This window comes from Martes martes (genome assembly GCF_963455335.1).
Source record: "Martes martes genome assembly, chromosome: 2".
Taxonomy (NCBI): Eukaryota; Metazoa; Chordata; class Mammalia; order Carnivora; family Mustelidae; genus Martes; species Martes martes.
This window is the reverse complement of record NC_137889.1, coordinates 159,109,895-159,123,191: the sequence shown is the minus strand read 5'-3', so window position 1 is coordinate 159,123,191 and position 13,297 is coordinate 159,109,895. Positions and strand designations below refer to the sequence as shown.

General features: G+C 37.8%; 1 protein-coding gene across 3 annotated transcripts in view; it reads right to left on the bottom strand.

Moving 5' to 3' along the window:
* Positions 1–2,338: 2,338 nt before the first annotated feature.
* ANAPC4 (anaphase promoting complex subunit 4) overlaps positions 2,339–13,297 on the bottom strand; it is a 36,558-nt gene continuing 25,599 nt past the window's right edge. For 2 of the 3 annotated variants that reach the window (XM_080797784.1, XM_080797785.1), the window contains 11 exons: positions 12,930–12,986; positions 12,519–12,575; positions 10,447–10,540; positions 6,906–7,003; positions 6,248–6,309; positions 6,131–6,169; positions 5,930–6,031; positions 5,059–5,133; positions 4,005–4,178; positions 3,200–3,323; positions 2,339–2,697 (listed from right to left, as the gene is read on the bottom strand). In XM_080797784.1, the coding sequence (XP_080653910.1) occupies positions 2,470–2,697; positions 3,200–3,323; positions 4,005–4,178; positions 5,059–5,133; positions 5,930–6,031; positions 6,131–6,169; positions 6,248–6,309; positions 6,906–7,003; positions 10,447–10,540; positions 12,519–12,575; positions 12,930–12,986 (1,110 nt within the window). In that variant the 3' untranslated portion in view covers positions 2,339–2,469. The remainder of the gene's footprint in view (positions 2,698–3,199; positions 3,324–4,004; positions 4,179–5,058; positions 5,134–5,929; positions 6,032–6,130; positions 6,170–6,247; positions 6,310–6,905; positions 7,004–10,446; positions 10,541–12,518; positions 12,576–12,929; positions 12,987–13,297) is intronic. The other variant, XM_080797786.1, reaches the window with a different exon arrangement.

The window sequence follows — 13,297 nt, the reverse complement described above, 5'->3', positions numbered from 1 at the left end:
ATGCATATTCTAATAAATGCAATCAGTCTACAGTAACTGTCACAAATGCAAGAGGTGCCAAAGAAACTGATTTGCCCTGGAGAATTCATGCAACCCATGATTTCAATTACAACATTCTCTAGAAGTATTTAGCACGTCTGCTTGCTGGATTTCCTCAAGAATTGCAAGTATTTAGATTAACTCAGACATCTGTATCTGTACCTATATCTAAGAGACATTCCCTAGTTATGGGGTCATAAACCCAAGGTTATTCTATAATGAATAGTTTTCTTCACATTTATATTCAAATGCTCTGAATAAAAAAGAGAAAATGTTTCAGTATTTTGCTAAGTGTAAAATTTTTTTTTTTGGAAAAAAGTCAAGAAGAAAATGGAAAAAAAACCCTACAAAGCCAGAGAATTAGCAAGACTATTATCATAGTGCCATTAAGTCAGGCACCAAAAAAAAAAAAAAAAAAAGGCGGGGAGGGGGCGCTATTTGAATTCCTAAAATATCAACACATTTTATCCTGGAAGAGAGCAGCACAGAATTTTAATAAATGCTGATTTTTATCAGGTGTCTCCTATGGGCCAACCACAATGCTCTACGACACCCATTTAGTTCTCAGACAGTGAGATAGGTAATCGATTATCCCCACTGACCCCTGAAGGTCAGGGACCAGGATCCCACATGTCCCACTTTCCTTGTCATTAACTCAATTCAAAACTCAAATTCAGCATCTGCTAAATAAACTAGAAATGATAGTCTATAATGCTCAAATTCTTTCTAAATATTAAAAGTAAAGTTTCTAATGGTGTGGAAATCATAGCCTCTATCTAAAAATATAATGATAAAACATTATCTGCACTACAATGATTAAAACTTAAAAAGGAATTCAGGTATCAGCTCAAATTTTCTGCTTTGGTGTAACACAAAGGCAGTTCCTAAATTATTTATGATAATCATTAAAATCATTAATGGAAAAGCACTCCTCCTAAAATTAGGAATGATTCACAATTATTTTACTTGATGATAAGGGATAGTTAGTACATCAGTAGAACTAGTACTGATGCCTGGTTTGAGATGAAGGCAATTGGTTTCAATTCATCCCTAGCCTGGAACTGCAGAAAGCAAGCATGTACATATCAAAAAATCTTTATAAATTTCATGCTGAAGTCACATGGGACAGATTACCGTCTAATGAACTGGTGGCTCATTGTGAAATTGTAATTCATTCTAACAAGCTATAATGTCACCTGAGAGATTACCTTTCTTGCTCACAAAAGCTCATTCAAGACATGTGCACTATGCCATGAAACTGACCAACCACCACGAAGTACTGATGTAAACCATATATTAAGCAAGTTGGAGGCCTGCTATGTGCCAGGACACACACGGACATAGCCGGGCTCCTGAAGATCATAGTACTCATCGCCAAACTCAAGCACACAATAATGGCTTCTCTTCAGTTTTCCCTTCAAAACCAACACAGATCAGACCAACTGAGGTACCTGGAGTATCTAAAGCATGATGTACCTAAATTCCAAGTGCAACAGGTGTTATGAAAGAAACAGACAAATGACACAGAATCCAGCAGTTAGCCACTCATGTGGTTATAGTGCATTTTCCTGCCTGAAAGCTTTAAAAAGTGACGCTTTCATTCATCGATGAACTGATACTAGAATTCATATATAAAACGGAAACTCTTTGAAAGTCTCATGAGAACACTGCTCAACTTTAGGAATGAGCACCAGGAAATCAATAGGAGCTCATTTGCAATAATGCTACATTAGGCTTAGTTGATCCACATTTCTTGTGTTTATAAGACGTTGCACACAAAGCCACCATGTGTCCTTGGCCAATTCTAAACAGAGGAAAAAGACACATCTAAACGCTGCCAATTCAAAGTATTCAGAGCTCAAATCCAGTAACAAAATGAGAAGATAATTACATAGGTGTCAAGCAGTGTTTTTGCTGTTCAGATGATAAAGACAGTACCCATTTTTGGCTTATTTAGCATTACAGTAAAGCAGTATAATTTTGAAAATATAATTCTGAAAGCATTCTGGAGACCGAGAATCAACTAGAAGGGGGAAGATGGAAAAGGAATAAATATCTATGTTTTTATTTAAAATACTAAAGGCATCAAAAATTCTAGTGATGAATGACTACTTAAATGTAATTTCTTCTTGGTATAGGAATGATTCCTGATACCTATCTTTTAACAGAAAAGACTGAAATTTTCTTCACTCAATTTGTTTTCTTTAAACATGAGTTCTGCACACAGTATTAAAAAGAAATCTCACCAAAAAGAAAGTCTATCATAGTGACTCTACTACTAAGAGAAGCTGAAGCAGAATAAGGAAAAATAAAATGTATGGTTTATTTCTTTGTCATACAAAGAAAATTAAAAGTGATCCAAAACATCTTCACCCATCTCCCATGTCCTTCCTGACATAATGAGGACATACAAAATCAGGGCAAGCTAGATTAGGAGTCCAGCTCAGGGTCAAGTTTTTCCACTTTGATGACTATCTCCGGAGCGGATGTGGCAGCATTGGCCTGCTGGTTCTCAACCTCTGACTCCGACAACACTTCTTCCTTTATCTTCACGGGCTTATTACTGGCTTCCTCCTCTTCATCTGAAGATTCATCAAGCTCCCATTCATCATCTATGTCCATTTCAAATACTCTTACATGACGGAGATTTGAGCTTAACTGGAGAAGAAAAGGTCAAATAAAGAATCTTTAAATTAATGGCTGAACTAACAAATAATATATAAGAAATCAAAAGTTTGAAAAATGGTTTTGTATGAAAGTTATTTTCCATCGATTCACAACAAAATCACTAAACTTAGCCTCATTTCCTATAAAAGGATCGCTATATACAATAGTGACAATTTTCCTAATAATTGAAATCAAGGGGTGCCTGGTGGCTCAGTCACAAAGGCATGAGATACTTGATCCCAGGGTCATGAGTTTGAGCCCCAGGCTGGGTGTCAAGACTACTTTAAAAAATAAATAATTAATTAACATCTAGAACCGTATTACTCAGTCAACTTTCTCAGAATGAGAAAGCTACATAGCTAAGTCCACAACATGTTCATAATCAATAAAAGCAATACACCATGAAATGTTTACACTTTCTGAAAGGACCTTATAGATCCAAAGTCACTTCCTCCCATTACTCTCAGTCAGTAAACAATCTGTAAATACTTACCACACAGGACACTTTGCGAAAACCATTCCCAGCAACATACTGTGCTTTCATACTTTCCAGTAATCGCCAATGCTTTTCAAAATGCATGGTACGTGTGGGAATAGCACTGCACTGTTCATCTAGCCTGGAGAAGGGAAAATCCAACCCCAAAATGAAAAGGTGATCTCTCTGGTTTACAAGGAGGTAATATAAGGATCTACCATGGGTTTGATTTCTACCAACATTCCCAGTTTCAAAATAATTCTATCAGCCACTGTATAAAAGGCATTTTCCTATATCCTAGGAAAATACTGCAATTCCAAATAGCTAGAATGGCATCTTACTAAGGTTTCTGATTCCTGCTCAAGGAAAGCAAACAGACAAACTTTTTAATTAGAGAAGGGACCTACTCACTTAAATCTAAGAAAACTAAAGCCATCTCTAGAATTGGCTGTGTACCCTCCACTTGCTACTGAAGTCCTGATTCTGGGAGGAAACCAACAGAAGAAAATCTAAAATAACTAATTCTGTTATTAACTGGGGTTCAAGCTACCCTTAAAAATAGTACAGAAGTCCCATTCGCTACTCCAAATAATTCCCCACCTTATTTCACCAAATACTCTTGATTTATTAGCAAAGCAAAAGGGCAAGAGAGCTGTTGAAGCCAGTATTTAAAAAAAAAAAAAAAAAAGTACTTCTGCCCAGCTGATTTTCCTATCCCTAGTGAGCACTGCCTAGCATACCTAAGGAACCACAATGTACGATACACATTCAAAAGCATATAACTATTTTGTCAGCAAGAGTTTCTTACTGATGAGTTAGTTACCTTGTGGAGTAAGCCCCCGTGAACTGATACTCTGCGGCATCCTCACTGTTATACACTGAAGATAATGGTAACTGGACCAGAAGTCTATCTCTCCCTTCACGCCCCACGGTGTCTTTCAGAACTACCGTTACAGTCTCATCATCATAGAACTGTGCATCTAAGCAGCTGTACGCGCTAGAAGTGAATGACGTTCTGTTACATCATAGATGATTGGGACAACTGAGAAAGTATTATAGTACCACGCAAAAATTTAATACAACAAAAACCAAGTGACATTCTATACTCATACACTGAAAATACATAATCAGTTTGCATTAAAATCAGTTACCAATTGCACCGATTATTCACAAACAGAAGTAGGCCCTAAAAAACAGGTCATCATGAAAAAAGAAAAATCTGGGAGGGTGAGGTTGGTTCACAGTTTCAGAAAACTCCTGATACCAATAGTCAGGCCTTAAGGCTATGGAAATTCCAGGAATGGCACCTTGTAGATATACTGGCTAAACAAACAGGGCTAACTAGACTGAGAAGTAAAAATAAGATTGATAGAGGAAAAGTCACAACAACTTTAAAGACATTATCATAAAAAACTCCTTTTATGTAAGGAAAAGAGAGTGAGAAAAGGTTTGGCCTGTGAGGAGTGTCCACTCCACAGCCTCAGGGATGACTTTGCTACTGTTACCCTTTTATATTCTAAGAACATCCCAGAGCAGTGAGAATGAGGCCACCACACGTTACTGTTGGTTGTAACAACAACCGCAGCCACATGCTCCCTGGAGCCATCTTGCTTTCTGAACAGACGGGGAGCTCGGAAGTATTAATCATAGGAAACCACAGTTATGTAAGTTCCTGAAGGGCAGTAAGGTTCTATTCAATTGTTAAGTCAAAGTATAAGCTATGTAAGCAATCCTGTGCCCTCTGCTGCAAGTTACAAAGGCCTCCTAAGCGTAACATAATCACTGTACCTGAGTCTGACCATATTTCTATAATTAAACATACGCACATATCATTTGTATATGTATATAATCTCATCCAAACAAGATTCAAGATTTACCTTCGTCTCACTTTTTCGGTTGTGGCATACGTGAAGCTCCCAAATTTAATAGCAATTAGTCCATTACTTACAGATCTTGAAGAAAGAAGGGGGGGAAAAAAAGACTGTGGAACAACTTGGATAGCCAATAATCTAAATGCTTGAAAGAACATGATTGTCAGTGTTAGTATATTTACCTAAACAGCCAAGTCCCAGACCCAAAATACCATTATGTTCACTCTGCAAAACCGACAACTAATTTAAACCCTGAGATAGACAAACCTACATCAAAATTGCAACTCATTTAAAATCTTAGTCACTGATACCTTATAAAATTAAGGACAATTGGGAACAACCAAATTATTTCTCTTTGGCCCATCTCGGGTCTCAAAACATTTCCTTCAAATTCAGATTAAAAACCATTTACGATATTAATGGTGTTCTGTACATGATTTATTTTTTAGAACTTTTACTTCAGATTCTCAAAAGAAGTCTCTACAGGCAGGCCTCTTGTTTAATGAAAGGCATACCTAACCCGAGGCTAAAATCCTTTCCATAAGGAACCCAAACAACAGTTCTGAATGCTACAAGTTCAAGAGATATAATCCTGAGTGTTCCGCTGTTGTATCTTTCTTAATGCTAAAGAAATCCTACAAGTCACAACTACACCTGTACAAAATTAATAATCTAGAATCAAAAGGGATCTTGAAGCTTGTGATTTGGCATTATCATCTTAATGATGTGAAATATAAGTCTAAGAACAGTGCACCAACAAGCCTAAACTCATAAGGTAGCTTAACTGAACCCCAAAATATAAGGGAGGGAAGTTGTACATTTATTACTAAAAATAATAGAATCTCACTCTCTAACTCAACTTTAGATTAATACTTACTGGGAAATATCAGTATGTCTCCTTAAAATGCACATTTTATAAAGTGAATCTTCTAAAATAGTAAAAAGAAGATAATGTAGATTTGAGGTTTTATTATTCCACCTGAGGAAAAAAATTTAACGTCAAAACACGGTCTTTAGCTATCACAGCAGAGAACAAAACTGTATTGCTCGTATGAGACAAGAAGAAACACACACTTACAGAAAAGGAAATTTGAATAATCTGCGTGTACAGTCCTGACTAAAACAAAAGAAAAAAAGGTAAGAAAAAGTTAAACTGGCCACTAAATTTTACCACCCAAAAAGTAAATAGAATTACCTTCTAGCATCCCTGTATAATGGAATACAGATTGCTTGATTCATCGATTTTCCAATGACATCCTAAATAAAATAGATTTTTAAAAGTACAATTAAAGCATTTACATACACCCAAGTACTCTACAGAAAGTACCTGACCTTCACTATTCAAGTCTAGTAAAAAACCATCTAGATCACCAAGCTTTCACACAAGAAACTTCAATGACAGTTCTAACAGCAAGGAAAAGAGACCGAAGAAATTCTGAAAAGTGCACCAGAAAGAAGTATGCATAGAAGACTAAGAACACCCAGCCCATCCCCTTCTCTCACGGCATCTCACAGCATCTTACTTCCCTCCTGCAGCAGTAAGCTAGACACACGATAGTTCTCTAGCTGAGACTGTTTACAAGAAGTTTGTTCTAGGAACAAATAAAATAATAAGGATACCAACACTCCTAATAACCTTGTTATTTGTTTACTACTTAGTTTATGTAAGAAACTAACAGTAAGAGGAAATGTTAGGGTGAACCCAATGAACCTGCCATTTTTGTTAGCCAAAGGGTGAACAACAGCATTTCATACAGCTCACCTTAGTAACTATGACCATTTACATAAGTGAACCCCATACTGTAGATATTCTCACTCCTCCACAAAGGCATGCATTGCTTTTTCAAACTTACTGCTGGTTTTTGCAAGCACAGATCAATAATGTTCTCCATCCGCCTTTTCACAAAATGCAATGATTTTCGAGGATAATAAGGAAACAGCAAAGGACTTTCTGGTTTCAAACAAAAAGAGAAACAAAAACAAAATCACAAAGTTATAGTAAACCAAATGATTAGTAGGAGAAAATAATCTGTCAGAGGCAGCCCGCACCGCTCATCTGACAGTGGCAATCTCCCTGGCTGCTTCATTAGCCCCTCACACAATCTCACCACGAATGACTGTGGCCTCCTGCCTTTTCTTTACCATCCCCTGCTACAGGCCCACTAAAACCTGCTGCACCCACTGCAGGCCGAGGCCTAGCAGCTCCGTACTCTTTATTCTATTTTCCCCTACCCAAATCTGACAGTTTGCTTCTGCTGGGTATAAGAAGGAAGGGGTGATCTGGGAACCACAAGACACAATAAAATAGAGTTCATTCTCTACTCTTTGCCACAACGGGCTGACAACAGCAGTCCAGTATTGTTTTTGAAAAGTATAATACTGAAAACAGAAACAAGACACAAGAAACTAGTGCTGTGTAAATAAGCACTTTACTTTGCAAAAGGCTACTTTACCAGTAGCGAGTAATACATAATTAAGTCCTCAGGGGTAGCGACTATGCGAGATTCCATCCTGTTACTTCTATTGCTTACAACAGCTGGACAAAGTAAGCATCACACTCTCCAAATTACAGATTTAAAAAATGAGGCCCAGGAGGTTTGGGCAATCTGCCTGGGGTGAAAATGATAACGAATTCACACCTCTGAATCCAACCCTCAGATTCCCAGGCCCACCCTCTTCTCCTGAGCTCTGTAGGCTTCCCTCACTTCCAGCATCTCATGTCCCAGCTATGCTGGACAAAGTGAGTTTTAATCAGGCTAACATTTTAAGCTTCCCACAGGTGAGAGATGCTGTGGGAGCAGAGAAAGGTATCAGATCTTTGTCCCTGGTTCCTGGCACAGAGCATCTAAAGCCCTTGGAATTTCCTGAGTGATAAGGGTGTAACAATCTTTTGGTGTAACAATGCGACTGTGGGTAGATCCCTAGATAGTTTCAGAATGAGGACTGGATACCAGAGAGACTAAGCCATGATAGAAGCCTGGACTTTCCAGCCCTCATCCCCCAACTACCAGGGTGGGGAGAGGAGCTGGACTTGAGTCCAATCACCAGTCATCGATCACTTAATCAATCCCACCTGCATAATGAAAACCCCATAAAGAACCCCTGAACAGAGGGCTTCTGGGTGCTGGGTAACACACCCAGAGCAGGCGTGGGGGCTCTGAGCCCTTCCCCCCACACCCTGCCTCTGCAGCTCTTCCACTTGGCTGTTCTGACTTGTGTCTTTATAATAAAGCAGTAAACCTAAGTGAAGTGTTTGGGTTTTGTGGGCCATTTTAGCAAATAACCAACCTGAAAGGAGGAGAGAGGTAGGGTGGGGACAGAAATGTAGGCCACCCAGGGACCTAATCATCAGGACTGAAGCCACAGAGGCGGTCTTGTGGGACTGAGCCATGGAAGCTGTGGAGTCTGGGTAGTCAGCATCAGAAATGAATCATAGGACACACAGTTGGTATCAGAATTGGTCTCAGGAGGAAAACCCTCTCATTTTAGTGTCAGAAGTGTTCTGAGTAACCACAGCTCAAGTGACAGCATCCCAACTGCTCAGGAGCCATGAGCTGGGCACCCAGCGCTCCACCTGCATTTACAGAATCATCACAATGGTGTTTTGAGGGAGGCACCACTACCGCCCTCATTTTACTGATGAGAAAACGGGCACAGAGAGGTTAGACAGTCTGCCCTCAGCCACATCACGAGAAGTCGCCAAGCAGATTCCAACCCCCGAAGCCCAGAGCAGCGACTTTCACCCATCCTACAGCCCCAGCACTCCCTCATGTACCCTGAGAAAGTACATGTAGCAAATATTTAGCACATGATTTTTGCAAAGTGCTAGAAAGAAGTTTCATGGAAGTTTTCTTAACAGTTCCATAATGATGGGGCGTCTGGGTGACACAGTCAGTTGGGCATCCAAGTCTTGGTTTTGGCTCAGGTCTTGAGCTCAGGGTCATGGGACTGAGCTCTGTGTTGGGCTTCATGGTCAGCCCCGAGTCTGTTTGGGATTCTCTCTCCCTCTTGCTCTGTCCCTCCCCACCACACACTCTCTCTCTAATAAATAAATCTTACAAAAAAAGACAAAAACCAGAAACAGTTCCATAATGAGAGTATTTCTTCATACTAGACCAAGAAACGATAATTAATGAGCTTGTCCCAATTCACACACTAGCAAAACCTTGAGATGAAGTTAATAATACGAAGTCTTATCTTGGTTAAACATCATGCTCCCAGCTAAGATTAGGCCTTCCTGTTCAGCCATAGATGTGAGGAAAAAGAGGGTAGGGCCCATTTTTAGCCCACCCAAGTTCCCACGACCAGTATTAGCCATTCTCAGACAGGGCACTGGTGCCACCGCTCCTGGCACACTGCCATGAGCTCTCCTCAGGCTGGGGATGCATCCTGATTAAACAGCAATGAGCTGAGTCAGCTGTACCTTTATTCTCCCTCCCTTCAATTACTAACTGAATCAACAGATCTCGAGAAATACAAAATGTCCTGCTCTGAAAAATAATTTGAACTTCTAGGGTTAAAATAAAAGGGCAACAAGCCAAGTTTTGGGCTTCAGAGAATTCTCTCCTTCTCCCATCCATCATTCAGATAAACAGAAACTAGAGAGAGTGGCAGAGGTCACCACTGAGTCGAGTTAAAAACTCGGGCTTTGAAGTCAGCAGACACCTAGCTTCATCACGTACCAGCTTGTGTGATTTGGGCCTTCTCTGACCTTCAGCTTCGTTATTAGGAAATGGGGATAACAGGTGCCTACCCCCTAGGTTCCTGGGGGCATGAAGGAAAGAACTACATGCTGGGGGCTATTACCCTAATGACCTAAGAAACTGACAGGGTGTGATCAAATTACTCTGTGAGGCAAGCAAAGAAATACTGCTTCCAAAATATCTGCACCTAAAATAGTGAAGTTCTGATATATTTAGTGGTTGCTATTTTGTGTTGCATCCTGAATAATGTTGGATCATTTTACTATACCAACATTTCAAGATCCTAGAGAATGAAAAGCACAAGTACACAAAAAACCTACAATCTCAGGAGAATAGTTAAGCATCACTATGCTTTTAGGAGTTCACAAACGGGAATCAGCAAAAGACTTCTCTCACTAGCAGGCTGTATAATTTTCTTCCTAATATCCTATTTTTTTCATAGGGTACAAAACAGACAAGAGTATCTGAGAATAAACAATCTTATCCTATCACAGTTAATTTCAGACTGTTTTCTACCATGGTAAAGTCATATAATATTTATTTTGCTGTTTCTCTAATCAAAAACAATAGGCACAAATGATCTAAAGACCTGAAATAAATATTCAGTAACTGTCCAGCAAAACTCCTAGTTAATATACTGGTCTCAAAGCAAGTATAAACATGGCCCAAATCCACAAAGTTCATTAAATACCTTTAAGGTGGTTGCTATTTTGAAGAAAATCATACCACTGGTTTCCTTCTGTGTTAGGCGGTGACACGAGATCATCATCTTCATCTTTCAAGTACTAGAATTAATCCAAATCAAAATTTTAAATGTCATAAACAAAGAAGGAGGCTTCAAAGACTTATCGTTAGCATTATTCTATTTAAAAAGTGATTGTTTTACTGCCAAGTGCTCTGAAATTGCACTGCTATTATTCCAAGTGAAATGACCAAAATTCACTAAATGCCGAGCCACTTAGCAAGGTGCAAACTTCTGGAAGATCAGAATGCTATGGATGCAGAGACCACACACAGAGTTTAAATTTTGTGTTCCACCTTCACGAAGGACATTTTAATCTTTTGTGTGTGTGTGTGTTGTGTGTGTGTGATTGCGCATGCGCACTTGTGTTATAAATTAATTTTAAAAGTATTAACTTGTCGATCTACTCTCGGACAGCAGTCCTAAAAGTGTGGTCAACAGACCCCCTGGAGCCCCAAAGATGCTTTAAGGATCCATGTGGTCAATACTATTTTTTATTTATTTTATCTTATTTTTTATTTATTTTTTTAGTATTTCTAGATTTCATTACATTATTTTTATAACGTCAAAATGTTATTTGCCCTTTCAACTCTGTTGACATCTGCATTAAGGGTCAAAAGCACAGGTGGGGAAAACTGACGCCAGGAGGCAAGGTGGTGGTCTTAAGTCACACTAGTGGGCACTGTATTCCTTTTTGTTACATACTGACAGTTTCACTTATTTAATGAAGCTATTAAAATAATTAATTTTATTAAATCTCAACCCTGGAGTACAAATCTTTTTACTGTTCTCTGTGACAAAGTTGGAAGTAAACATAAAGCACTTTGGCCAATACCAAAGTACAATGGTGACCATGAGGAAAAACATTTAAGAAATTGTTGTAGTTGTGGGGTAAGCCAGGCACTTTGTTGCTGTTAATGGAATTCCATTTTTATTTGAAAGAATGACTGGCAGATAAGCTATGATTATTCGTATGTGGGTATTTGGTAGATATTTTCTTGAAAATAAAGCAAGCCTGTCACTTTAAGCAAAACAACTGACAGTATTTGCTGCCAATGATAAAATTTAAACATTCAAGCAAAAATTAAAATTTTGGAAAATCTGTATCTGCCACTGTGTACTTGACAGCCATGATACTTAAAGATTTTCTGATGATATTGGTGCAGATATTCATAAATCTGACTTTTGGATACTGCATGGGGGAAAATGTCAGCATTCAGAAGATCTGCATAACTCAGTGAGCCAGTATTTTCCAAACGACCAATACATAATACTACAAAATCAAGCACAGGTAAAAGATCCATTCAAAGCATAAGACAGATGAATGGATTTTAATGTATCAGAGTATGAAAAGTTCACTGATGCAATTTTAGATTCCATATTAAAGCTAACCTTTAAGACACTATCTCTTATCAAGACTTGGTATAATATCAAAAAACATCCACAATTATCTGAAACAGCCATTACAATACTTCTCCCTTTCTAAAACCTATGTGAGGCCAGATTTTCTTTACATACATTATACATAAAAACCCAACACAGGAGACGAAGCAGCAGCTATGAGAAGCTGTCTTCTATTAAGGCAGACAGCAGAGATTTGCAAAACTACAAAACGATGTCACTCTTCACTAAACTGTTTAAAAAAATATAGTCATTTTTATTATAAATATTTACATAACATGTAGCAGTTAAATGGAATTGCTGTTACTTTTAAATAATTTTGTATTCTGTTATATTTCTAATGCCTACTAACATCTCCCATTGATAAATATAACCTATATTAGCAAAACTCTTCAGGGTCTTCAATAGTTATTAAGAATATAAACAAGTTCTGAGACCAAAAGTTTAAAAACTGCTCCTTTTTGGTTACTTTACTAAAAGAAAAGGGCTGCTGTGTAAGCTAGCATTGTATTATTTTCCAGAAACTTTGGATAATAAAGACTAACACTGCTAAAGTTTTAGCATTAGTTTTAATAATTTCTAAAAAAAAGTAATATCCACATTCAATCAAATGCCCATACCTGACCAACTTTTTCAACATTGAAGTATTTTCCTTTTCGATTATAAAGGTCTGGAGCCTAGAAAGAATAAGCATAGTTTAGCTCTTAAGTCAACTCACAGAAGAGAAAGAAAAAAAAAATTCTTAAGCTTAATGAAAACGTTTATTTTTTAAGAGAGCTGTTAGTGGCAGTTATCTTTTTCTTCTAGGGACTATATGACACACATCCAAACAAAAGTTGGATTTATAAAGGCTCTAAAATAAGTATTGCCATTAATTAGTTCAATAGTTTAAAAAGCACAGCTGCTAAAAATGTCAATTAAGTTGGATTAAATGTGATTACTTCTCACCATTACCCAGGTTTATGGCAACTGTTTAACTCTTTCAACAACAACAAAAAAACACCAGCATTATAGAAATAACACTTTCGTACCTCATTGAAATGTTCAGTAAGAAATTCGGCAACAAATGTGATATCTTTCTGAGTCATCTATCAAAATCAAAAAGGAACAAAAGGAAAAACAAATCAAGGAAAAAGAAAGCTTCCCCAAAGATCTTACATTATGTAATAATAAATGTGACTTTTTTTTTAACTATCTACTAAAAGCCATGATACAAAGAGGCAAAGTTCCTTCAAAGAAACATCAATAGAAATCCAAAAGATTATGCAACTGTGAAAATATGAAATCTTGAAGCTCTGACAAGCATGTAATTAAACATTTTAAATCCCTTTTTCCAATCAGCTAATCCAAGAGCTACAGAATTCCTTATGGCCTGAAGTTGTTTATTGTTTTAGGCCTT